At 40.1% G+C, this 27,682-nt stretch overlaps 1 protein-coding gene across 1 annotated transcript in view; it reads left to right on the top strand.

Moving 5' to 3' along the window:
* Window positions 1-27,682, top strand: part of IMPG1 (interphotoreceptor matrix proteoglycan 1) — a 318,324-nt gene that overhangs the window by 210,485 nt on the left and 80,157 nt on the right. The window contains exons 10-13 of the mRNA XM_036768304.1: window positions 4,016-4,036; window positions 6,619-6,863; window positions 12,042-12,118; window positions 13,408-13,777. Coding sequence (XP_036624199.1) covers window positions 4,016-4,036; window positions 6,619-6,863; window positions 12,042-12,118; window positions 13,408-13,777 — 713 coding nt within the window. The remainder of the gene's footprint in view (window positions 1-4,015; window positions 4,037-6,618; window positions 6,864-12,041; window positions 12,119-13,407; window positions 13,778-27,682) is intronic.

Raw genomic sequence — 27,682 nt, forward strand, 5'->3', positions numbered from 1 at the left:
TTCTCACACATGACATTCAATCTTCCAATTCTACTCTTTTGCATTGGCTATCCCCCAGTGCCTGGAATGTTCTCTCTTCTCACCTCCACCTCCTGGCTTCCCTTACTTCCTTCAAGACTCAGCTCAAATTCTGTCTCCTGCAGGAGGCCTTTCCTGGTCTCACTCCCACTCTCCATAACACTCCTCCCTCCCACCACGCAGTGCCTTCTCTCTGAGCTTGTTGTTGTTCAGTCATTTCAATCATGTCTGACTCTTCATGACCCTATTTGGGTTTTTCTTGGCAAAGATATTGGATAGGTTTGCCATTTACTTATTCATCTCATTTTTCAGATAAGGAAACTGAGGCAAGCAGGATTAGGTGACTTGCCTGGGTTCATACAGTTAGTGTCTGAGACCAGATTTGAACTCAGGAATATGAGTCTTCCTGACTCCAGTCCTGTCACTGTATCCATTACGCCACCTAGCTGCCCCTAATCTCTGAGATTACCTTCCACTTAAATACCTTCTATGCACAATTTTTTGCAGATCTTCCCCAATTAGAATAGGAGCTCCTTAAGGGCAGGCACCATGTGTTTGCCTTTCTTTGTATCCACAGCCCTTAGCATAGTCCCCCCATATAGTAAGCGCTTGATAAACGTTTATTGACTGACTTGCTTGACAAATGCTCCGTAGTCCTTCACAGGGATGCATTTCCATCCCTGTACAACAACCTTCATTACTATATATCTTCTCTTGGGAGTGCTGAGAGATGGAAAGTTAGGGTCAATTGAGTTTGTTTGTGTCCTATTTTGCTACTGCATGAAAAGAATCTACTGAGAGCCAGGTGCATTTAGTACATTCTACTCACAAAGTACTGAACTGTTAGTCCCTTAATATCTAGCATAGTTTTTTCTCATCTCCACCTGTCATTTGAGATATAAAGTGGGTAAACTGCATGTGTCTTCTAGACTGAATGGCCATAAATGGCCAGAGAAATTTAAGTGAAATCCCAGTCTCATTGTCCGTATGACTATCCTTTAGGAGTTAGTAGGCATTGAATGCAGGGCTCCTGTTCATGGTGAGTAGGCACCCTCTACCTAATCCTGCTGATTGAAGAAGAAAAATAAAATGATATGGAATGGCAAATAGCTATTCCTGTGGTGAAGCTGAGGTGTAAAAAATTACTTTGGAAACAGACTGCTCACTATATCAAATCATAGGATCTCAGAGTGAGATGTGACCCAGATCAGGAACTCTTACCCATTTTTATACTATGTGCCCTTTCAGCAGTCTGGTGAAGCCTGTAGAACCTTTCTTAGAATCATATTTTTAAATCCATAAAATAAATATATAGGATTATGATATAAACCAATTACAGTATATTGAAATACAGTAATTTTTTTAAAAAAATTAAGCTCACAGACCACAGGTTAAAAACACCTGTTCTAGACCAACCTTTCACTCAACAGAAATCTCTTCTATATCTCAGACAAGTGGTCATGCAGTCTCTGCTTTAAGACTTCCAGTACCAGGGAACTCAAGGGCAGCTAGGTGGTGCGGTGGATAGAGCACCAAGCCTACAGTCAGGAAGACCTGAGGCTTACTAGCTATGTGATCCTGGGCAAGTCTCTTAACCCTCTTTGCCTCAGTTTCTTCATCTATAAAATGATCTGGAAAAGGAAATGACAAACCACTCCAGTCCAAACCCAAATAGGGTCATGAAGAGTCAGACATGACTGAAACAACTGAACAACAAAACAGAGAACTCACCACTACCTTGCTACTCCATCTTGACCCTGAGAACCCATTGCATTTTGGACAGTCTAGTTATAGGAAAATTTATCCTTATATCTAGCCAAAATCTATCTTCCTAATTATTCCACCATTACTCCTAATTATGTCCTCTGGGGCCAAACAGAGCACATTTAATTCATTTTCCATATCAATCAGTCCATTATATATTTAGAATCATAGATAATAGCTAGGAGGGATTTCAGAGTCTATCTCATGCAACTCCCTCATTCTACAGATGAGGAAACTGAGATCCTAGAAGATTAAGGGACTTGGCCAAGGTCACCCAGGTAGTTAGTGTCAGAGGCAAGATTGGAGCCCAAGTTGTCTGACCCCATCACTAGAGCTCTTTCTACCATACCATGCTGTCTGTCTCCCTTAAAGGCAGTTAAGATTTTGCCTCTTCTCCAAGCTAAACATCCCCAGTTCCCTTCCACTTGCATGGCATGGTCTCTAGTCCCCTCACCTACCTGGTTGTATATGTTCTGTACATCCTTCACCTTATTAATGTCATTTCCCAAAATGTGGTACTCAGAATTGAGCCCAATACTATTATGTTGTCTGGAGAGGACAGTGTAAAGTAAGTTAACACCCCACCCTCCTTTTGGATACTATGCTTCTATTAATGTAGCCTAAGTCTATACTTGTTTTTTGGACTTTTTCAGGGAGGGGGGGATGGTTGCCATGTTACAGTATTAACTCACATTGAGCTTATAGTACACTTGAAACCCCAGATCCTTTTCACATGAACTATTAGTTCAATCAATAAACATTCATTAAGTGCATACTGTGTGCTACTTGTTGAACCAACGTTGGGCTCTGTTCTGCACAGATGTTTGTTGAAACTTGAGTGTAGGACTGTATTGGCAATCAAAATGGGCTTGAGTGACATGTTTGTGCCATCAGAGGCTTTTAGACCACGTGGGTTTAAGTCACATTTTTGTGGTGATTTTAGGTCACGTGGGTGAGTCTCATGTGTGACTCACCTTTGACTCTGAAAAAGATATAAAACCAGGGGTTGGCTTTCTTTTTTTGGAGCTCTGAGCTGCAGCAGTAGTGACGCGTGACTCTGAGCCAGCCGTTGTCACGCTCCCTAGCTGAACTCAGATGTTAGTAACTACAAATTGTATTTGATCTGTTTATAATTCGATTGTATTTGCTCTGAAGTTCAGGGTGCTGGCCTTTCCCCCTGAACTACGTGAGTGACATTTGTATGCTGGATTAAAGTAAGATTTTTAACCCCTTAATGTTGCTTTCCTTAGTGAAGCAGATCAAAAGGAGCTGGGCTTTTGCAGTGTTCTGTGTGCTGGTTGTTGTTGGTTTTACACCCCCACGGAAGCTGCTAGCCGAATTGTTGAAACAAGGACACAGAGAGGCTTTCCAGAAGACCAATAACCAGTGATATACTAGAATTTATTTAACAACCATCTCCCTGGTGTGGGGGTAGGGGGAGAAGTACATATACTGAATTTTAATCTATATTATTAACATTTTCCCTGTCACTTTCTTAAAGTCAAGACAATCAACAAAACAAATAAAGCCTCAATTGGTAGCATCTGCTAATTTCCAAGGTGTAAATGCTGACATTCCTGTTAATAACCAATTTAGTAAATGGTTTCATCTCTCTACAAGATGCTACTGGGATGTCCCTTCTTGGAAAAACTTCTTGTGCAATAGGACTACCCATAATGCGTACTGTAAAGAACTTTGTGGCATCTACCCAATGTATAGTAGGAAAGCAGGCAGAAAGGGAAAAGCAAAGTGTTTGGGGAGAAAGAGAATAATATATCAGACACAAGAATATACTGACACACAGACTCAGCTACAATTCAGAATCCATACAATCGGTCATAGAAGGGCCCTTGCCTGTCAGGTAGTCTAACCCTTACTTTACAATTAAGGAAACTGAGGCCCAGAGAAGGAAAATAACATTCCCACAGCTACACAGGTTAGCAACCAGCAGAGTCAGGATTTGAACCCAGGTCATCTGCCTCCAAATCTAGTATTCATCATATTACCCTTCTTGGACTCTTCACTTTTATCATGCAGTTTCATGTTATTCTCAGAATCTCTCCTTAAAGGCTAATGGCCATGAATGTCTTTCCCTTATGGAGCCAAGACAGAGATGATAGACAATAGGAGAGCTATATGCATGTATGGAATGTTCATTCGTCAATCTCCATAGCTCATGCAAATATTCTTCTTTCTTCTTCACATGTTCCCACTTGGGGGCGATGAACTGAAGACCGAAGAAGGAAAGAGATGGGTAATTTGCATTCTTTCTTTTGCTTTTAGAAATCCAGGAGATTCATTTATTCAGCATACATTTACTGAGCACCTGCTCAGGACAGGGCACTGTGTTAGGTGCTGGGGACACACACAAAAATGTGAACTATCTGCCCCCTAAGACCTTGTATTCTATGTACCAGTTTCCTAACAAATCTATACCTTGGGCCAATAAAGTAAGCCAGCCTTTATTTCAGATATAGTATTTGGGTAAGCCAATGATACGTCAATGTTTTCTTTACAAGGTGAAGAAATCACTTAACTCTATCATTGGCTTGGGTTGGAGGGGGAAATTTTTAGCTTAAAAACTTTCCCTTATAGGAGACAAACAGGCAAATTGGACCAGTGAATCAATCCATCCATTGATCAATAAGCTTATTAAGCACCTATTATGTGCTGGGCACTGAGTTAAGCATTGAGAATACAAAGACAAAATTGAAAGTCTCTGCCTTCGAAGAGTTTATATTTGAATGGGGCATTTATTGTAACATATCTAACAAGCTAAAAATTAGCTGATAAAACTCAAGGTCTGCTGAGAAATTTATGTCATTGTGGAATACCATGCTTGAAAAGGGCATTTGTGGTACAGGAAGCTGTCCATGTGCACCCATAGATATGCACCCTGAATTTGGAGTAGTGCAGACATTAATTTGCTATTTCTATTCCAAGGTCAGTTTAAACTGTGAAAAAACCTACTCTGCCTTGGAGAGCTCTGGGATAAGCAACAAGCTCCTATAATTGACTAGTAAAATAATGAACTTGTCCCATCGATTGTGTCATCTCCAGCACTCCATAAAACACCTAGGAGCTCTTACTTAGGACCCTTACAACAACTCTATAGAACTTTGTATGGGGCTTATTGTATAGAAGAAAAGTTGAAAATTGCATGATGGTAAATTCCTTGAGGACCGAGGGTTGATTTTTCTAAATAGAGTAGTTGTAGCCCAGCTTCATATATTGAAAGACACTTCATTAACCTCCTGATCATAAAACTGAAGGTGGCTCCTTGGATTCCTCTTCTTACCTCCTTCTCAATATTTATTCCAAGATGACATGGAGAAGAAACAACTCTCTAGCTATTTTTGTTTTAATTAGAAAATCTGGCTACTTGAGAAAAGTGGATAATTAACATTCCTGGACACTAAATTACCCTTCTTAATGACAATTTACATTAGTGGAGATGCATCCTGCTGTCTTGTTTCCTTATACACATTTCAAAGGTGGGCTCCTTCTTTAAAATAAGGACGGCTCTCTGATTTCATGCTGATTAGTTATCTTTAACTTAGCTCTCATAGAGCACCAGAAGTAGCTATCTGAGGAATGGGCTCTTAAATAAGAGGCTACTGTGCATTACTAAGTTAGTACATAAACTGCCCCTTATCAGGTTCAAACCAGTTCTTTATAGGTACTATCTATATCACAACCTATCATAGATCCCATGATTTAGGGACCTTAGAGGTCATCTAGTCCTACCCCTTCAGTTTATAGATGAGCTGAGAACCAGGAGTTCAAGTGACTTGACCAAAATCACACTGAGCTTAGTAAATTGTAAAAAATAGCAGAGTCAGGGGTCAAACCCAGGTCTTATGATTCCAAATCTTGAGTTCTTTTATCATTTTTCCCATGGTATATTAAAACTCCCAATTCCATGTTCCATTTAAGAACTAGTATGTATAGCTTTTTAAACCAACTTTTCGAAATCTTTATGAATATTTCGTCTTTCTCTTTTAATGTGTCCCTATATCAATAAAATTATAGCTGACCTAAAGTTTTGTAATAATAGCTGTGGGGACAGGAAGACTTTAAGTGTAGAAATTCCCTCTACCAATGAATCAATGAAAAGCACATATTAACCCTACTTATGTTATGCCCTACTGAGAGAGAGAGAGAGAGAGAGAGAGAGAGAGAGAGAGAGAGAGAATCCTTGTCCTTGAACAACACTTTGTGTGCAATTTACAATGCTAGAGCTGTCTGAAGCACTGAGAAGTCAAGTGATTTGGATAAGGTGACCTGGATAATATGTGTCAAAGGCAGGGCTTGAACCCAGGCCTTACTGAATCTAAAGATGGCCCTTTAGCCACCATATCTCTCTGTTCTCAAAGGCACATCTACAGAGTCACTTTGTCTCACTTTGAGATGCAGGAATATGATGTCACAGTCTTTTTTTGAACAGAGAACAGAGAAAAGGAAAGGGATAGGAATGACTTGAGGTATAGATATACTGAGGGTGAATAGAGGCTGAGATTTCCTTCCCTCTCCTGGCAAAGGTGGGGAGGGTTAATGTGAGCTGATAGGTGCAGGAAGGGAAGAATAGATACCCAGAGGCTGGTGTGGGAGTTGGGTGGGAGATTTCAGCTGAAACTAGACCAGGCCATCTATAGGAGAGTGGCGACCTTGAGGACTGGGGTCCTAATAGGAATAGAAACATGCCCTTTCCCTCAGGAAGCTCCAAGTCAGAAACAGTCAGGCACAAGTCTCACTTGGAGGGGCAAAGATCTTTGAGAATTTTCTTAACATGTAACAGATGGCTCTTGGTGGGTCATGTCTGTTTCTACCCTACAGCTCAAGCAGCACAGTTGCTCGACAGCTGGTGATCTTTAAGAGAGACAGCTCAGAAAGAGGAAGACCCAGAGGCAACCTGTCAACTATTCACCCTAATGAAATTGAAAACGCAAGCAAGCCTGGGCACTTGGAGGAGGAGGAACTGCAAGAAAGCAGTCTCACCTCAGCAGGACTGCAGCAACTAATTACCACAGCCCTAGAGGAAGACAAGTCTCTGCAACTGGGGACAATTCAGTTTACTGATGGTCAGTCAATAGTCGTAGCTGTGGGCTTAGCCTGTACATCAGCTATAGAATGCTATAGCTGCAAGGGCCCTAAAATACCACCTGATCCAACATCTTCCTTTTATGGATAAGGAAACTGAGGAGCAGAGGGGTCAGATGACTTACCCAAGGTCACAAGGACCTTAGGGACTTTGGGGACCTCCTAGCAATATCTCATAGATATAATACATGATTAGCAAGCACTTGACATTTTCCAGGTTTTATAAGAACTAAGAATCCTTTACCTAGTTTTCCCAACACTTAGCATGGTGGTCTTCCCAAAATCTTCACTCTCATATAGAACCTGAAAAGTGTCAGGTGATTGCTAATCATGTGTTGTATGTATGAGATGTTGCTATAACGAGAACCCTTGAAGAATCTGAGTCAGTAATGGGGAACGAGGGGAAGGGTTCTGATTGGATCTCTCTGCCAATGTCTATGAGATTAACACTTGTAGTATTCATAACTTTATCACCACACCTCATACTTAGATCAGAGATTCGGAGCTAAAAGGGACCTCAGAAGTCATCTGTCTCAATACTCTCATCCTACAGATAAGGAAAATAAGGTCCAGAGATGTAAGTAACTTACCCAAGGTAACACAGAGAGTAAGTGGCAGAAGGAAGATTTGAACCTCATTCCTCTGATACCAAAACCAGCACACTTGTCATTGTACCATTTGGTCTCTAGCCTGCTACTTCTCCTGGACAGTAACCTATTGCTGAGGCAAATATGAGAGCACATATCCACAGTGCTTCTGCCGCTCATTACCACTCAACCTTGGGTCTGTACCTACAGAGGAATAACAAGAAACTCTAGGACTACACTTGCAATTCATTCTAGTCCTTGGTCCATCATGCTATTACAGGAAAACCCCAGGAAGGCCAACCAATTTCAGAATCCTCATGCCTCCATGGCTATGATATAGTCTATGGAAGTTCACAGAGGGAACCCAAATCAGACCCCCCGGACCACTAGTCTCCATTGATTCAGATGCTTCAGGGAGACCTTCATTAGCATGATCTCACCCCTAGAAAGTCTCCTCAATTCAAGCAATCCTAGTCCAGAACTGAATTGTTAATTAATTTATGGAATTATTAAATGGAACAGGCATGCCTATTTCTATGGGTACTTGCCAGGAAATGATAACAGTGGGGAAAAAAGCTTCAATCACACTTTAGTAAGGCATAAAGGGTGCAGAGACCCATGGGGCAGTGGGGGATGGTACAGAGACAGCTGGCTTGGTGATAGGGTTGGAGTGGTAGAAGAAGACAGGCAGCATGGGAAAGAGTGCAGAGGCGGAGAGTCACTTATATAACCAGGGATTAGAGTTGGGAGCACTCACCTACATGGACCCAGATGGAGATGGAGGAGTAGTCTGGGAGCAGGAGTTTGGAGTCTCATTTTTACTGGGGTTTTGTGGGGAATAGACTTACCAGTGCCACCTTGGGGTTAGTTCGTTCACACATCCACATCACCTCAAAGTCATCAGCAGCATTTGATGTTCTCTTGGTCTTACTGAGGATTCTGGAGTTTATCTGAGCCTTAGGTGATGATAGTTAGCAGGGCCAAAAGGCTCTTAACTGGCTTCCTCTGATTTAGCATATATCCTAGGAATGTGATTTTTATTTAATATATGATATAGGTTATGCTCCTTTGTAAGTAACTGTTACGCTCCTTTGATCTATGGGACAGTCTCTGTCTTCTTGGTTCCTCTTTCCTATATTCCTGCTATTGTTATTTTATAGTGGTGTAATGGCAAGCGAAGTGGGACTTTTTGTTGCCTTTTGTTTTAGAGTGCTTCTCAGCACTAAGGCAATCAAGTCCCTTTGATTGAGTCTTGCCTTTGCTTGTAGGAAGGCCCACTCCCTTTTGCTAGTTAGGTCACAAGAGGTGTGAAACCCTCAAGAGGAGCGAAACTCTCAAGAGGTGTGAAGTGCTCTGACTCTGAAGAAGTGTATAAATACTCTGACCTTAGCATTTTGTTTGGAACTCAATCATTGGAAGAGTTGGTGTGGAGACTCTGGGTAGTCGTTTGAAAACCCAGATGTTGGTGGCTTCTCTCTCTCTCTCTCTCTCTCTCTCCATATATATATGTGTGTGTGTGTGTGTGTGTGTGTGTGTGTGTGTGTATGTAATGTCTTGGTCAGACAGACAGAAGCCTGTTGATTTGTGTTATTTTCTCTGTTTGTAATTTCTGTTTGTATTTGCTCTGAAGTTCAGGGTGCTGACTTTTCATCCTGAACTAAGTGAATGATATATGTATGTTTAATTAAAGTGAGATTGTAAACCCCTTAAAGTTGCTTTCCTTAGAATAGCAGATCAAAGAACCTGTGCTAGCAGCCCTCCTGTGTGCTGTTGTTGTTGGTCTTTCACCCCCACAACAGCTGCTAGCAACATTGTTGTTACAACTGACTGCTTATAAACTTAGTATATTAACTATAAAGGGGGTGAGGTGGTCACAGGGACCAGAACAAAATACAATTTTAATGCAAGAGTCTTGATCCAGAGCAACTGTCTCAATTGTCAAACCTGCCCTATGAAATGTGTATAACAGCATCAATCGGCTAGACAGCTAAAGCACTCAGTGTTTTTTTATTGAAGTAATTGCTGCCCCCTCCCCCCAAAAATGACCCACTATGTTAGCAGTGTCTCAGATGCTTTCTTATTGTGTAGACTAGGTAGGCATTGTATGTCAATTCCTCTTTCCTCTATTAGTTTTATGGTTAGCCATAGGCAAAACAAAAGCTCTTCAAGAATAACTTTCTGATGATGAACTCTTATATTAATCTAGGTTACTACACAGAAAGAAGACACAGTCTAGTGCCAATACTACACATCCACCATGTGATAGCCATTTGCAGCACACATTTTTCCTTCGATCTATTTTTGTTTCACTTTATCGATTTTTCCCTCTATATAGCAGACATGAGCCACATCTACAAACAGATGAACTAAGGCTTTCATCATGCTGATAGATGCAATTTGGTGGTGAAGTAGATGGAGTTTTGAACTTGGAGTAAAGAAAACCCAAGTTTGAAGCCTTAGATATTTACAAGCAGTGTGACCCTTGGCAAGTCACAATGTCTTTCAGCTTGCTTCCTCAGCTATGAAAGGGGGAATAATAATAGCTCCTACCTTACAGGGTTATTGTGAGGATCAAGTAAAATGCTTTGTAAACCTTCAAGTGCCGTATAAATACTAGCCATCATCATCATCACTCTATTGAAATGATGGACAAGACAGACTGACCTGTCAATCATCCCCAGAGAGAGGATCTGTCTGAGCCTGTCCAGAGAACTTGCTGACCCCTTCTTTTGTGTGATTGGAGCTTCCCTGGCAACTCATTCCCCTTCAGGGATATGGATTTATTTTTCTAAGCAACTCATTCCTCATTCTTTCACAGGGGCATAGCCTCGCTTCAAACCCAACTTGCTAAATGGCTTCTTCCAAGAGAAAGTAAAATGCCTGCCTAAGCTCACTTTTTTTTAAACTATCAGTGTCTGGGTTTCATATTCTTTTGTCAGACTATTGGCAAAGAGGATGATGGGAAGTAATTTTCCAAAGCAGGAAAGGTAGGTTTGAGAGGCAATTGCCCTGTCAGTACATCCAGAGTTTCGGCTCAGCCGTCAATTAGAAGTGTCCTCAGCAGACAGGAAGAACAGTCAGAGGATATGGACAGCACTGCTCTGAAGCAGGGAGAATGCAAGGTGGAAGGGAGAGCCCCTCCATTATGTGTTCCCAAGAAGGTTCTCTTCATATTATCCTGACAACCCCCATTCTGGTTCAGCCGACCCTATGCCTGGGCCAAATTCTTCATCTTTCTAAAACAGGAAATATTCTCTCTTTCCCTTCAGTCTCATGATATGAGCACTAAGTAACAATCCCAGGTAGCTTGGATTTATATTGGCCAATATTTTTGTAACAAGTTAAAATTGTAGAAACTAAAGTGTGCATTTAGAACAAAGGTTAAGGCTTTCTTTTCCCAGAGGGAAGACAGGAAGTTAAAGGGAGTCAATAACCCACAGGAATTTTCAGCTACTTACCTGGAGGGAGGGAGGAGGTGGAGAAATAGTGTGTCATCTGTCACTAACTCTCTCTACCCAACTCACACTTCTCCAACACTCTGTACTCATAATTCTTGTTTACAAGGATTTCCTCATTCCTCCTGCTTGCTAGGCTTCCCCATTCTTCAGAGAATTTTCCAGTGGAAAAAGCACTGGATTTAGTCAAAGAATATGATTTCCAGCCTGCCTCTGAGTTTTACCATCCATGTGACCTTGGGCAAGTCACTTAACCTTCATGAGCTTCAGTTTCATCATCTGTAAAATGGTGGTGCTAGACTAGATACCCTGGAAGCATCCCTTCCAGGTCTAGATCCTCTGATTCTATCCATAGGCCCTTGTACAAGGGAGAGAGGGGAATATTTAGGAGTCCATATCAGCCCTCTCTTTGAATCACAATCCCTTTAAGGTATGGCCATAGGCTTTTTGTCTTATGGAAAGTTTTTATGGCAAGGGCTTTGATAGAACCATTCAGAACTTGACCTCCCCTGGCATAACTTCTGAGAACCCAGGGTTACCTCCATGTTTCCTACCAGAGTAGGATTATCTTTGAGGTGTACATGTAATACCTATAAATAGATCTTTCATGGCTAAATATAATACAGTGAAACTCCTCTAGACCACAAGAGATAAAATTCAGAGACACAGCGCTATGGAGATACTCTCATCTTCTGTACTGTATCGGGTGTTTCTATTATCTGGGTGTTCTAGAAAAGTTAGCCAAGCTTTGATTGAACATAAATCAGTCTAAAGAATTCTTGATCCCAGTTCTTATTATGCCCCTTTGGTTCATTGATAATTTAGGTCCTTTGGCCTGGCTACCTGGTCTTCGTGGCACCTCCTGGATTTGTAACATATAATTAAACAGTATAAACTTCCTCTGAGACAACTATTTTTGTTACATAAACATGAGGTCCTTTCCATTCCCATCTGTTTTTCAATTAATCATTCAGATTAAGGATTGTTTAGTTTGCATCAGCTTTGTTTTGATTCCTTACATCACACTTCTACTGGACTTCAAATATAACTGTGAGAGTTTTATTGCCCTACCCCAATGCTCATTGCCACCAAAATGCATCATTTTTTTCCTCTGCAGAAATTGAAAAACCTCCAGAGAGCTTGGAACATGACATCCAATCAGTAATGACTGCTACCCTTGCCGAACACTCATTGGTAGGTGACTTCAATTCTTTAAACAAAATGTAAAGCATTTAAAATCTTCTCACCAAAAAATAAAAACAAAAATCACCACCTCACAGACAGACTAAGCAGAGCGCTATGATAGAGCAGATTTAAGGTCTGGTTTTCAATTCAGGTTACTTCAATATTAGGTTTTAATACCTATCATAGCTGAAAAAAAAGATTCCTTCTGAAAATACAATCATCTAAATGAAACGAGTGGTTCATTTGGTTGCTTGTACTAAATCATCTCGTTTTTTCATCCCATTCACCAATTATGCAAGAATTTTTATTACTATTTGGCTCATAAATTTCTATTTTCCATCATGTCAATCAATTGTTCCTGCAAATTAAGCAGAAGGTTTTGCATTTTTTCTATTTATAACAAATGTGATTTGATCATAGATTTCTCCCAAATCAAAGTATTGCTTAAGTTTGGCTCTAGGCATGAAATGCAATCTTGTTTATAAAAGTCATTTATATCCTCATTTACTGATGATCCCTATGAATCTTTAACTTTAAAATAAAGTGTAAGCTAGAGGAACAGATAAAAAGCTTCCAGCATGAACCAAAGCAATATTTTTAGGATAAATCTTTGTAATAGAGTTTAAAGAAATAAAAGGCAAGATTTAGCTGAAATTACATACAAGTAAATTTTAAGTCAGTCAATCAACAGAGCATTTATAGAATGCTTACTATAAGCCAGGCACTAAAATAAGCACTGAGATTACAAAGAAAGGCCAAAAAAACCCCACCACTCTTAAAAATCACATTCCTTACTCTCAAAACACATATGTTCTCTCTTTTCTTTCTTCCTTCTTTTCTTTCTTCCTTCCTTTTTTCTTCCTTCCTTTTTTCCTTTCTGCCTTTCTTACCTCCTCCCTTTCTTTCTTCCTTTCTTTCTTACTTTCTTCCTTCCGAACTTTTTTTAAAGACTGGGTCTCCCCATCTCATGAAAACTAGGAAGACAAGGGCTGCTCATGAATCCTATCCCACCAGTGATGTTCATGGAAGCTTGGACCTACTCTATTTACAACTTAGGCTGGCTGCCTCTTCCACAGGCAACCCAGAGGCCTCCCCTTAGTGTGAACACCTGCTTAGCAAAGCCTACTGAAGCTCAGAACTCCTAAGCTCAAGAGATCTGTCAGCCTCAGCCTTCATGGTAGCAGGGATTATAAATATGTACCACATCTAGCTAAAAGACATGCATTCTAATAGAGATAGTGCGAATGAAAGCTCACTTAATGTCATTTTTGCTCTCTGTTTCTAAACCCATTTTCCAGGATGCTACCTTGAATCTTGGGTTTACACTTGGTCATCCCAAGTCTGAGACAGAAGATGGATCAGAGCAATATTTATCAAGTGAATTCTCTACTTCCAAGACAGCTGATGAAGCTCTCATGAGCCCTGTGAATTTAACTCCACCAACCCTTCTGACCTATGAGTCATCAGTGTTTCCAGAAGCACCTGAATCTGGAAAGGAAACTGAAAGAGAGGACACTTTGACTGACCACCATTCTGCAAGAATTCCCAGTCCTGCAGAGAGTACTAAAGGTTCTTTCTTGATAGATCAAGAAATAGAAGAGGAGCCAATAACTGGCATCACAGAACTGCCTCTTCTAGGATTCAGTACTGAAGGTCTATCTGGACAAGGTAAGTCATAAAATCTACTCATCTGAAAAGTAATCATGACATGTTATATACCACAAAAGACAAATCTTGCAGATCAGGGAGATGGAGCCTGAAATGGGCAAAGCAGTATAAAGAGCTAATGGATTCTATAATGATTTGGATTATGCATAAATGAATATCTATCTATATTAGCTACTATTTTGCATAAACTGAGATCTTTGGTAGTTTTCTAAACCAATTAACAGTTGATTTAAACAACAAACAAATCATATCATTGCTCTTCAGCAAACTCTCATTGGATTTTCTCCATCACTTAGATATTTCCAGACACTAATGAACTCACTATTCCACATGGGTTATAAAATTATCCAGGTCTTTTTGATATAAACTGTTAATATATGTATAAGTAATGTACCTATTTTATTACAGGGACTTACTGTGCTTGCAAAAGACATACCTCAAAAATCCACTGACTTTCTAACATTGTGTCTTTTAAAAATAAATTAAAATTTGAGGACCAATTTCAGAAAAATAAAATAAAATAATTTGGTCATAACTGTAGACATATATATGATTAAAAGACAGTTTATGATTATGATGATAGTACAGGTCCTGGAGTCAGAGGCCCTGGTTTAAGATGTACTCTTCAATCTAGCAACACTAGCCTCCTGGTTCCTCTATAAACAAGACACTCCATCTCTTAATTCAGGGAATTTTTTTCTTGCTGTCCTCCATTCCTGTGATGCTCTTCCTCCTCAGCTCTGCCTACTGACTTTCCTGGCTTGCTTTAAGTCTCACCTAACATACTATGTCTTACAGGGAGGCTTTTCCAACCCAACTTAATTCCAGTGCCTTCCCTCTAATTATTTCCTGTTTATCCTCTATGTAGCTTGTATATGTGTATATGTATATATATATATATATGTATGCTTGCATGTCGTTTCCCCCATTAGATCATGAGCTCCTTGAGGGCAGAGACTATCTTTTGCTTCTTTTTGTATCTCCAACACCTAGCATAGTGCCTGGTCTTAGAAGGTACCTATTTAGAAGGTACTTAATAAATGTTGAGAGTGATTAATGCTTACAACCTGTGTACCCTTGGACAAATAACAACCTCACTGGGCCTCAGTTTCTTCATCTGTAAAATGAGGGAGTTGAACTAGATGATTTCTGAGGTCCCACCGAACCCCAGTTCTATATTTTGGTCCTATACAAGTTCATAGACTTGTAACTGAAATGGGCTACAAAGATCACTCATTTTATAAATAAGGAAACTGAAGCCTGGATAGGTTAGGTGACTTGCCCAAAATGATAAGTTACAGAGCAAAGAATCAAGCCCAGACTCCAGAGCCAGCATGCTTCTGTTGTCCTATGCTGCCTCAGAGGGAATGGTCATGAAGTCTGGAGAACATAGCCTGACAGAAAACTGTCAAAACACATTTTGATCCTAGCTTCAATCTCTCTTACAAATTTGTGATCCATAGATGTCAGAAACTCGTTTCTCTAATGGAGATCACTAATTAGTCTATAATAGATTGGCACAGTGGATAGAACACTGGGCCTGAAATTAAGAACAGCTGAGTTCAAACCCAGCCTCAGGTACTTACTAGCTGTATGACCCTTGGCAAGTCACTTAACTGTCTTTGCCTCAGTTTCTTCATCTGTAAAATGAGTTGGAGACAAAATGGCAAACCACTCCAGTATCTTTGCCAAGAAAACTCTAAATGGTATTGTGGAGAGTCAATACAACTGAAAGGACTTAACAACAGCAACCATCTCAGAGCATTATCTGGAACATTGAGAAAGTAACCAACTTGCCTCTGTTCATGCGTGTGGCAGAAGCAGGATTTGAACTCAGATCTTTCTGACCATACAGCAGATCCTCTATCCATTATGCTCCTGTGCCTCTCATATAAGATAGTAGCAGTAATGGAGATAGAAAAGCGATTTTCCTCTTTTTTTTTTAATTTTGTCTATAAGTCCCGTCTGTCAGTATTGTCTGAGACTGTAAGTTTTAGGGGACAGATGTTCTGCCCAAAGGTAAGTCCTGAACAGAAGGAATTCTGAGATATTGTTCTGAGTCAAGCTGGGTTTCTAATCAATGTAGTAGTTTCAGGAAGGAGCAGAGAAAGGGGAGGAAGGAATAATAGTAATTAGTGCTTACTAAAGGACTGAAAATTCTAGGCATGTGTAAAATTGCAAAAGAACATCACAGCAGAGAGTGATGCAAGGGTGTGCTGGCGCCAGCTTGTGCCAGCTTATGAGAACTGATCATTAAGTTTTCTGTGTCATCATTGACCCCTTGGGAACTGGCAAACACTATATATCAGGGATTGATTTATTGTTTTTTTTGACTGCCTAGATTTAATAACGTAAGGGAGAAAATGTTAATAATGCATATTAAACTAAAAAGTACATCCTATTTTTGGAGAGTCAGTTATTAAACATTTACCAGCCACCACTAGATAGATGGCTGAGTGAGTAAAGGAAGGAATGACTGAAAGTATTCATTAAATGCTTATCATGCGCTAGGCACTGTGCTGAGCAGTGAGGATTGAAATACAGAAATTATAAATCTAGGATCCAGAATTGGAAGACACCTTACAGGCCTTCTACTCCTGCGTCTTCATTTTACAGATGAGAAAATTGAGGCTCAGGGAGATTAAGTGATTTGATTAATGTCACACAGGTAGTGGAGGAGTTGGGATTTTCACTCAGGACTTCTGATTCCAGACAATGTCCTTTCCACCACACCAGCCAGAGAGTCCCTAATGAGAAGTATACACTTTAATGGTAAAGACTATACATGCATGCAGTGACCAATCAATCAATGAGCCTTTATGAAATATCTATTATGTTCCAGGCATTGGGCTAAGTACCAGGGACACAAAGAAAGGCAAAAAAGACAGTCCCTGCTCTCAAGAAGATTACAGTTTAACGGGGGTAAAGGGGAGGGCACAACAGGAAAACAATTACGTACAAACCAAATATGTACAGGATGAATTAGAAGTAATCAACAGAGGTAAAACACTGACATTAACAAGGGCTCAGAAAGGCTTCCTGTAGAAGATGGGATTTTAGCTGGGACTTGAAGTTAATCCCAGACAAAGAAGTGAAAAAGTGAGAAATATCTAGGGTAGGTGGCTGGAAGAGATGTGAGTGTGTTCTGATTAGATAAAATGGGCTAACTGAACTTGCTCTAGCTCACTCACCAGTCAAGACCATTGAGCTCCACAGTAGGAATTCCAAAACTGAGGGGATTATTTCCCGCAAAGGCTGGGACACTTTTGTTTTCCGGCAGCTAGTCCAAAGGAACTGAACCAGATGTAAAAAAGCCAGGGCAGGGCAAATAGTAAGAGGAAATCACCTCAGGAACTGCTGAGATGAGTCAAAAGTCAAAGTATGATGAACCAGGTAGTCAAATGGAGGGACCAAATGCAAAACAAATACGTCCGAGGAAAAGGTAATCTCAATAAGATGGACCGCTGTGAGCTGCCTTGACTGAATGCAGTTTTTCTTTGCACCCCACTCTCCCAATCATTTTTCCTTATATTGTATAGGGCTGGGGGTGTAATGATCGGTGGGAGGCAGGTAGGGAGACAATAGCATATATTAAGCCCTTACTATGCCCTGAGAGGAATTCACCAATGGAAGAAGGAACCAAAGAAATGGAGGGGTTTTCCAGGGTAAGAAGGCAACTGTCATCTGGTAGTAAAATCCAGCATCAAAAGCAGAGCCAGGAAGAGCCATGTGTCCAAATCCTTACAGCAGACACCATGTCAGTCTTAGATTCTTATTCCACACCTAGAACAATGCCATACACAACCAAGTATTTAATGCTTCTTGTTGATGGTGATTAAAGAACTATAGACAATTATTGTTAGCTTTCAAACAAGTCTTCTGGATTTGGAGTTAGAGAACGTTTACTCAAACTCCAGCTCTGCAGCTTACTTACTTATGTGATCATAGGCAAGCCATTAGCATCTCTTGTCCTGACTTTCCTCATCTCTTAAATGACCCTAATGACCCAGATGACCCTAAGATTCCTTCCACAGTTAAGTTATGATCTTATGATGGGTCCCTTCCACTGTTTTTCATGATCCTCCAAGCTAAATCTTCCTTAGGTACTGAGCTAGTCAGGTCACACTTTCCCTCAAAAATCACAAAGGATTTCCTATTGTTTATTGAGTAAACTACAAAATCATTATCCCACCTTTCAAGACTCTCCACCACCTGGAATCATTGTACATTTCCATTCTTATGTTACTCCTTTCCATATACACAAGCCAAACTGGACTACTTTTCATCTTCTAGCACATCTTGCATTCTCCTGCCTCCATGCCTTTATTCTTGTTACTACATAGTTGTAGAATATTGCCTTCCTCTCAACCCCCTTTACCTATTGAATTTCTACCAAACTTTTAAAACTCAATTCAATTTTCACCTCCAAGAACTCCCCTGACCCTCCCATCGCTATCTTCCCCCTCAGACTTTCATATAACAATCCTTTTGCAACTCTCCAAAGCACTTACCACTTATTGTTGTATATAACAATTATATACATATATCAACCAAGCGATAGGCATTTATTCAGAGCCTCCTACGTGACAGGCCCTGGGGATAAGATGACAAAAAAAGAACGGAAGGTCCCTCCCATTAAAGAGTTTACATTCTTTCCAGATTAACTCTTATCCCCTTACTAGATTGGAAGCCTCATGAGTTCAAGGGCCATATTATATCTTAACTTTTTATCTCGATGTATTCCATACAATAGGCACTTTATAAATGTTTCTTGAATGAACAAATGAAAGAATAAAGGAGTGAATGAACTGAGTACCATTAGAAAGTTCAGGTTGGATGAGTAACAAGTGGAGTATAAAAATTAAACATGTCATAACTAGAGATACTGTTGTACTACCTAAAAATGTATGTATCATAGCTATCAGTAAAACCTAGAATATATTTAAATAACTCCAAATGATGACATTTCAAGATTAAGGGATTATTAGTAAGATTTGGGAAATTTTACAAGAGAAATTCATTTGACCTGGTTAAGAACTGATAATTATGGCTGAACTGGCACACTTTCATTTCTCGGGTTTCTCATTCAAGAGCCAGGGGAAAAGTTCTGGCAACAGGAAAATTGTTTTATTGGCTTGCTGGTTATGAAATATATAGAAACTGGCCAAGCAAGTCCATGAAGAAGAAATTTAACTAAAAGTTGAAGGGGATAGTCCTTTGGTTTAGAAAGCATAGCCTGAAAGACCTCCTGCTAAATTTTAATCCCATCCACAGTCCCTTGCTTGGGCACAGTGTTTTTTTTTTTTTGTTGTTGGGAAACCTGACCTGTGATTTCTTGGATGTAGGGAGCTCCTGGTGAGGCACTTCCTCCACCAAGGCAGATCAGACCCTTCTCTCCAATCTGTAGTCTTAACGAGTGGGTCTGGAAGCACTGAGAGGTTAGATAACTTGCTTAGGGTCATACAGCCAGTGTGTGTCAGAGAAGGCATTTGAGCTCACATCTTCCTCACTCTATAGCCAGTTCACTATCCATTAAACCACACTGCCTGTCTTGGCCCCAGTCTTTATCCTAATTTGATTCCAGAGATAGAAGTTTAAACCCAAAATCCTGAGGGGCTTTAAAAGCTACTTTAAATCTGTCTTCCTCTGCTAGATCCATTGCCATTTATGGGCTTTTAGTATTCTACTTCACCTGCCCAAACCTTAGTTTCTTCACCTATAAAATAGGAGTGGTGATAATGTTACCTCCTTTATAAGATTATGAGGAAAGCACTTTGTCAACCTAAGAGGGCTCTCCAAATGTAGATGGGTATTATTATTATTAAAGAATCACAGAGTCTCTGGTGCCGGGATACAATAGCATTAAGAATTCACTTACTGCTAACCTTTCAAATCAAACTACATATCAACATAATTCTTGCTATTCTCACTATTCCGTTCCTTCTAAGAAGAAATGGTTAACCAAAAGACACTAAAAGGTAGATTTACTTAAGAAAGGTATCCAAACAATTACTCTTTTTTTCCTCCATTTACATTGCCGATTTACTTTGGATATTTGTACTAAAATTACAAAATGTTCTATTTGGAGGGTTGTCATGGTTTCTCTTGTGAGTGGGTTTGTATAGACAAGCTTTGCTCAGTGGTTCAGTCATGTCCCACTCTTGGTGACTCTATGGACCATAGCACACCAACATCCCTGGGGTTTTCTCCACGAAGATGGTAGAGCAGGTTGCCATTTCCTTCTCAAGTGGATTAAGGTAAACAGAGGTTGAGTGACTTGCCTAGGGTCACACAGCTAGTAAGTATCTTAGGCTGGATTTGAACTCAGATCTTCCTCACTCTAGATCCAGTGCTCTGCCCACTAATCCACCTAGCTACCTATAGACAAGCCTTCCTTATCTCCTAACTTGGCACGTCACTGTTGTGTTCACTTTATACTGCCATGAAGATCTTAGCACTGGACTTGTATTCACAATACTTGAGTTCAAATCCTATACTTCCCAGGTATGTGACTCCGGGCAAGTCACTTAACCTCTACCAGTCTCAGTTTCCCCATCTGTAAATTGATAAGTAATCATTGTATCTACCACATAGGGCTCTTATGGTGGTCAAATCAGAACAGACTAAAGTGCTTTGCAAATCCTAAAGCTCTATATCAATGTGAACTTCATCCCTAAAGATGCAGACCCCAGATGAACAGATGAATACACAAGTCAATGGTTTGCCAATAAACATTTGTTAAGCACTTAATATGTGCTAGGCACTCTGCTAAGTACTGGGGATGCAAAGAAAGGTTTAATAATATTCCCTGCTCTCCAGGAGCTCATAGTTGAGCACATCCAGACTACAAGCACACATATACAGGTGCCAACACACAGTCAGATCCTTAGAACCATCTGAATACAAGTGAAAAATGCCTGTGTGTGAATACATCAGCTGTGTGTTTTATTTTTGTTTTTGTTGTTATCATACAAACATATCTCATAGTAGACCAAGTTCCCCAGTGCATTGGCTTCACTTTAGCTTTTGGGGTCTCTGAATTTCATCCTTTCTTCCACACCAATTTCTTGGAGTCTCCAGAAATGTGCTATAAGAACTGAATTTTCAATTCCCAGCCTCTACCTAAAAGGTCAGCAGTTCAGATGCCACAAGCATCCCAGCGTGCTCCTTCTTTCATTGCCCTGACAGGCAGGACTCTACCTCCTGAAGGGGCACAAGCCCTTCCCAGATTGTGTGGAGGCAATTGCTGCTCTGATTTCCTTTCACGAATCCCCTGATGCTGAAACAATTAAAACTATAGCTTGTCCCTCAGGATCAGCTCCAGAGGTAGAAAGTTTGAAAAATAAGAATCAGTTCTCTGCATGAAGAAACAAACCCCATCTGAAAATAAAGTCATTCGTGGTAATTGTAATAAAGTCTTAATTTTAAAACCTATTACCCAGTTGTTTTGCACAGAGAATTGCTCATTGACTTTAGAATTTTCCATCCTGGGCTTTCTCCAAAAGCAAAGGTGGGATGAGAACAGAGATGGGAGGAAGGGAGCAGATTTATATTCCATCTCCACGGAAGTCTGGAGGAAAAGTTCACCTCAAAAATATACTTGGTTGTCTGACAAGCACATAACATTTAGCTTAATAACTTTTAAGAACTCAGAGAAGGAAGAAGGAATGGTAATTTTCCTTTCATTCTCTCATGCATTCACTTGTTCATTCATTTGTTCTTCCAACAAGTACCATAAAACTCCTATTACGGGCAGAGCCCTATAATAATTTTGTTGTGGTTCAGTTGTTTCAGTCATGTCTGACTCTTCATGTCCCCATTTGGTGTTTTCTTGGCAAAGATACTGGAGTGGTTTGCCATTTGCTCCTCCAGCTAATTTTACAGATGACGAAACTGAGGCAAACAGGGTTAAATGACTTGCCCACGGTCCCAAAGCTAGCAAGTTTCTGAGGTCAGATTTGAACTCAGGTCTTCCTGATTCCAGGCCTGGCTATAATAATAGCAGCTTATTTTTATACAGTACTTTAAAGTTTACAAAGAGTTTTTCTCAATAACAACCTTTTGAGCTAGAGAATGCATATATGTCCCTATTTGCCGATGAGGAAATTAAGACTCAGAGAAATAAAATAAATGGCAATACAACCAGTAAGGACCAGATCTTGGCTCCCAATTACCAATGCCAAGACCCTTCTTAGACTCACAGATTTAGAGTAAAACTGGGGCTCAGATAGATGAAACAAATGGTAATACAGCTAGTAGAGGACAGATCATAGAATCATAGATTTAGAGCTGGCAGGTACCTTAGATGCCCCCTAGCCTAACCTCATTTTACAGGTGAAGACACTGAGCCCAAGGGAAGTTAAGTAATTTGCCCAAAATTGCATAGGTAGCCAGTGTCAGAGCTGAGACTTGAATTCAGGATCTCTGATTCTAAATCTACTAATAGCTCTTTCTACTGCATGGCATCGATAAAGTCATCATTTGAACCTAAACTTTTCGCCCCTGAAATCTATTCTTTTTCCATAATACCACTCTACTAAATATTGTGCAGAATGCAAAGTTGTGAGGAGATCGTGGGTGAGGTGGTACCAGGAAGGAGTATGAACACTAAAAGGAGCACAAGTTAGGCAGTTTATTGTTTCCAAACATATAGGCATAGGGCTCCCTTGCCCTACAATGCCTTGGGCACACAAAGGAACTGTGGGATGAGTATCCTGATTGAAAGCCCAAGTCTCCTAGGTCTCTGCCCTTATATCTATCTGATTGTTGTTTTTGGTCGGATTCGTAGGGACTCAATGAGAGAGCTACCTCCATGTAAGTCAATCTGTGAGTAGTCTAGGCTGCAACTCCCCACCCCACCGTCTACCACAAAGGCATTATAATTAGGCAAGTTTTCTAACTTTGCACAGCTGGATTAGATGAAGTTTGCTGAGTTGATAGTTGTAAAGGTCTGAAGGATGGCAGTTTGTTTTAATTCAAGTTCCATACATATTCCTCTTGTTGGGAAGAAATGAAGCTGAAGAATTTGTTTAGGATACTTATGACCAAGAAAGGAAAGACTGAGGTATAACCAGAAAATGTGGTATGTTGGATTGTAATTCAGTAAATGGTCCTCAAGAGTCATCATAGCCAAAACATCCCCTGGGCTATAACACCAAACATTTCCAAACTTAGCTAGGCTGGTCCTCAGACAAGAGGGATACATTGTGATTTTGAGCATTATGTGAAAACTAAAAAAAAAATTTTTTTTCATACCCCATGAACAAGATAGAAAAACGGTAATGTACTGTTTACTAATGGTTGACAAATTCTCTGTGTTGTCAAGTTCCTGAAATCCTTGCCAAAATGTACATATCCATGCGGGGTGCGTTGAAATCTTGAGATAAACATGTTATCTAAACTGTTTCCAGAAAAAAAACGTGCAATGAATACTATCTATAGATTCAGAATCAGATTTTCTAAAACATGGTGGCCAAAGGTGATTGATGCAAATAAACCAAGGTAATACATGGCTAAATGGTCAATAGAAGGAACATTGGCTTCATAGTCAGAGGACATGGGTTCAAACCTCACTGCCACCCTACCTCCCTTTACTACTTACTCCTTCTGTGACCTTGGCCCAATTTCTTAACCTTCCTGGGTCTCACTTTCCTTATCTATAAAATGAGGGGATTAGTCCAAATTACTTCCAAGGTCTTCATAGATCTAGATCTATAATAAAGGGGGTTTTTTGTCTTACGTCTATGGGCTTTGAGCCTAAGAAAATATTTCCCTTCAGAGTTCCAGGCCTGATTTTCTGATCTATACAAAGAACAAAACTTCCAGTGACCTAAGTACCTGATTCCATCCTCACAAAGGAGCAGACCTTGCAGTTTCATTTGTCCTAGGGCAGAAATTTACTGACAAGAAACAGAACAATAATGGAGCAGACAAGTTGGTACTGATAGAGCTGGCAGGGAGGGCAGAAGGCAAATGTGAATGAAAAAAGATAACTGGAGGAAAGAGCTAAGAGAGGATGACAGGAAGACTGAATCAACTGGGGAAAGAATTGAATTAATCAAGTCAGGGAGTGAAAGGGGTCAGACTGAAGAAATGAGGAAGCCTATCGGCGTAGGAAATATATTATTTGTCGAGGGAGAGCTGTAGGCACGGGCCCCAAGGAAGATATGTGGAACACCTCTGAGCATCTAGGGTCTGCCCACTGCCAAGGATTGCTTTCTCTCACTTCAAATGCCTAAAGGTAACTTCGTACTACCTTTAATCCTAAATTCTAATTTCTTAACCTAGAATTAAAGGCCTCCCAGAAGATAATTTTACCAGCCTGAGCTGGAACCTGAGGGTTGTACTTAGAGAACCAGCCAGAAATCAGAGTTAATGTTTTCAGATGGACAAAACAGTGCAATATATGTGTGCCTGTTTTTGCCGACATGCATATAGTTACCCTTAGTACTTGGTTCTTGGCTCTTTGGTAAACCAGTTTAACTCTATACTAACCTCTTCTCTAGAATCCCTTGTCCCTTATCATATTCCTGTTCTTGGTCTACCATGGATCAGCCTTGGAGTACTCCCACCATTCACTGTCTTCCCTCCTATTTCTGTGCTGTTGAACAAAGCAAGAGAAAATCATAACACCATGCTGCTGGCTTAACTACAAATGTATGCTGCATAACTTCAAATAAGCCCTCATTGCAGCAAGGAAAATTTTTAATACCTCCCTAACTAATTTAACTAGGAGGCGGGTAGATAGCTCAGTGAATAGAGCACTGGGCCTGGAGTCAGGAAGACCTGAGTTCAAATTCAGCCTCAGACACTTTGTAGCTGTGTGACCCTGGGCAAGTCATTTAACTTTTGTTTGCTTTGATCCACTGGAGAAGGAAATGGCAAATCACTCCAGTATCCTTGCCAAGAAAACCCCATGGCCAGTATGGTCCACAGGGTCACAAAGAGTTGGACACAACTGGACAAAAACAACAACAACCCCCTCTCCACAGATGCTCTTCTAGATCTTTTCATCCCTCCTCAAACATCCCATGGTTCCTCTTCCCCCACCCTCTCAGCTAAGAACCTTATTTTACTGAATTGTTATTCATATTTTACTGAAACAATTGACGCCATTTGCCTAGATCTCTCTCTTCTCCATTATTACACATCTCACATCACCTAGATGCCTTCTGCCACTATTTCTGCCTTCATTTCTGTCTCACATGAAAAGATGGATATTCTTCTTACCAAGACAAATCCCTCTGCATGTGCAAGTAATATCATTTTCATCCCATCTTCTCCAGCAGATTATTTCCTCTACTCTCACCATACTCTCACTAAGTTCCAATCTCTCTCTGTCTTCTGACTGCTTTCCTGCTGCCTACAAACTTGTCCATTTTATACACAGACAGCAAAAAGCAGAGCCAGTATTACAACACAGGTCTCCGGACACCAAGTTGAGCACTCCTGCCACAAGACCCTTACCAATGTCACTGCCATCAATATCCTTGTAACCCTCATCTTTGGGTGGTATCAATGGAAAAAACTGTCAAGAAGTCACTTGTGGGTGGTGGGTATGATCTCATCACAGGTCTTTCTTAGACAGCTATGCAGCTTATTATGTTTTGGTGTATGCCTAGAACTCCTTCCCATCTAAAAATTACTGCCTATCAACTATTTTCTCCTGCAATGCTATCAGAGTTCAGCTGTAATAGAAGTTGGACAATATTATTGCAGTCAGTGCTCCCTCGATGTTGCTTTTTAAAACTGTTATTGAAACTGGAACCCTCACTTAGACATGGTCCACCTGCCAGGGTCCTTTACCCCTAACTAAAGCAATGGAACAATTTTCAAAATGCGTGCTTCTGATTTCATGTTAAATGTCTCCTTTCTAGGGAATTCTGATTCCTTGGTCCAATGAATTCAAGTAATAGCTAACATTTATATAGGGCCTTATGGTTTGCAAAGTATTTCACGTATCTTTTACCATTTTATCTTTGCAACAACTCCATGAAGTAGGTACAATTATTGTCACCATTACTGTCATTTTATAGCTAAAGAAACTCAGGTTGGTAGAAATTACATATCCTACCCTGCATCCCTTGGCTATTAAGTATCTGAGGAAGAATTTGAAGCCAGGTCATCCTGACTACAAGTCCACCACTCTATCAGTTATACTATCTTGCCTCCCATAAAGACTGAAATAATAACTAACATTTATACACCACTTTACGGTTTGCAAAGAGATAGATAGATAGACAGACAGACACATAGATACATACATACACACATAGACACATAGATAGATAGACAGATAGACGCATAGATACATACATATATACATAGACACATAGATAGATAGACAGACAGACACATAGATACATAGATACATACATACATACATAGACACATAGATAGATAGACAAACAGACACATAGATACATACATATATACATAGACACATAGATAGATAGACAGATGGATAGATGATAGATAGATAGACATATTAATAAATAGATATGTAGATAGACACGTAGGTAGATGGATAGACACAAAGATACATACATACATATATACATATGTAGACACATAGATAGATAGAAAGATAGACAGATAGACGATAGATATATTGATAAATAGATACATAGACACACAGAGATAGACAGACAGACAGACAGACAGATACATAGATGATAGATACATACATGCCATATATACATACATACGTACATGGACACTTAGACACATAGATAGTTACATAGATGATAGATAGATAGATAGATAGATAGATAGATAGATAGATGGATGGATGATCAGATCTCAACAATCCTGTGAGGTAGGTGTTATTATTATTCCCATTTTACAAATGAAAAAACTGAAACTGAGAGAGATCAAGTGGCTTGGCCAGGGTCATGCAGCTCGTAAGTATCTGAGGAGGAATTTAAACCGAAGTCTTCCTCACTTCACATTTGCTTCTCTCCCCACTGCATCATGCGGCCTCCCTTGCAAATTCAAAGCATAAAAAACCTCCCAGTTTTCTTTCCTTTGGGTCATTTCTTGTTTAGGTTGGTTTTCTTTTTGAAAGTTTTAAGCTTTCATTCACAGACTAATGAATTTCCTTTCCCTTCGGGTGCCCTGTTCCCTCCCACTGCTGCTGACTTTTTCTACTTGTTCCCAAAGCACGGAGCTGGGCACACAATCCAATTAGATGCTTAATGCCATTTAAAGGTAATCCTGGGACAGGAGCTTTCAGATTTCATTATCAGTATCCAGTTTGGTTTGAGAAGAACATACACTATAATATTCATTTTCCTCCAGGGCCGCTGTTCTCCCAATTAAAAACAATTGCCTTTTCCCCCCTCAAATTGTCTTTCAACTCCACTATCTGCCTTGCAGCTCATCTCTCCAAACTCACATTGTGCATTTTAGAAGTCTTGCCACCAATTATCAAATAGTTCATCCAGAACTATATGCAACCATCTTTCCCTCAAATATATTAATCATTCAAACTACTTTCTGTTCTATTTCCAGGCCTCCTTTGTCTAGTACAGCCTGTCCACCTACTATATTTCTGCTTCCATGTTTTCCCATATTAACCTTACCTTTCCCCCATTTTTTCTATTCATATTTTTCACCAATCAACAAAGAGCACTTTTTAGGGCATTCCACCCCTCCCACTGTACCCTTTGCTGGTTTCTCTTAATTTGGAGGTGAGAAGATCTTGATTTCGATTTCATTGATATGAAGAATTACTGATGTTGAAGCTACGTATTCCTTGGGGCAACTTAGAATCTTAGAGCGGCAATGACCTGCCTCAAATAACACCTAGCACTTGGTCTTCAGAGGAAAAAGAAATCAAAGTAGCTTCATGGAAAGAACACCATATGAACTGGACCTGGAATGACAGAAGAGATTTCTACACAT

Source organism: Trichosurus vulpecula, chromosome 7 (genome assembly GCF_011100635.1).
Source record: "Trichosurus vulpecula isolate mTriVul1 chromosome 7, mTriVul1.pri, whole genome shotgun sequence".
In the NCBI taxonomy this organism is placed as follows: Eukaryota; Metazoa; Chordata; class Mammalia; order Diprotodontia; family Phalangeridae; genus Trichosurus; species Trichosurus vulpecula.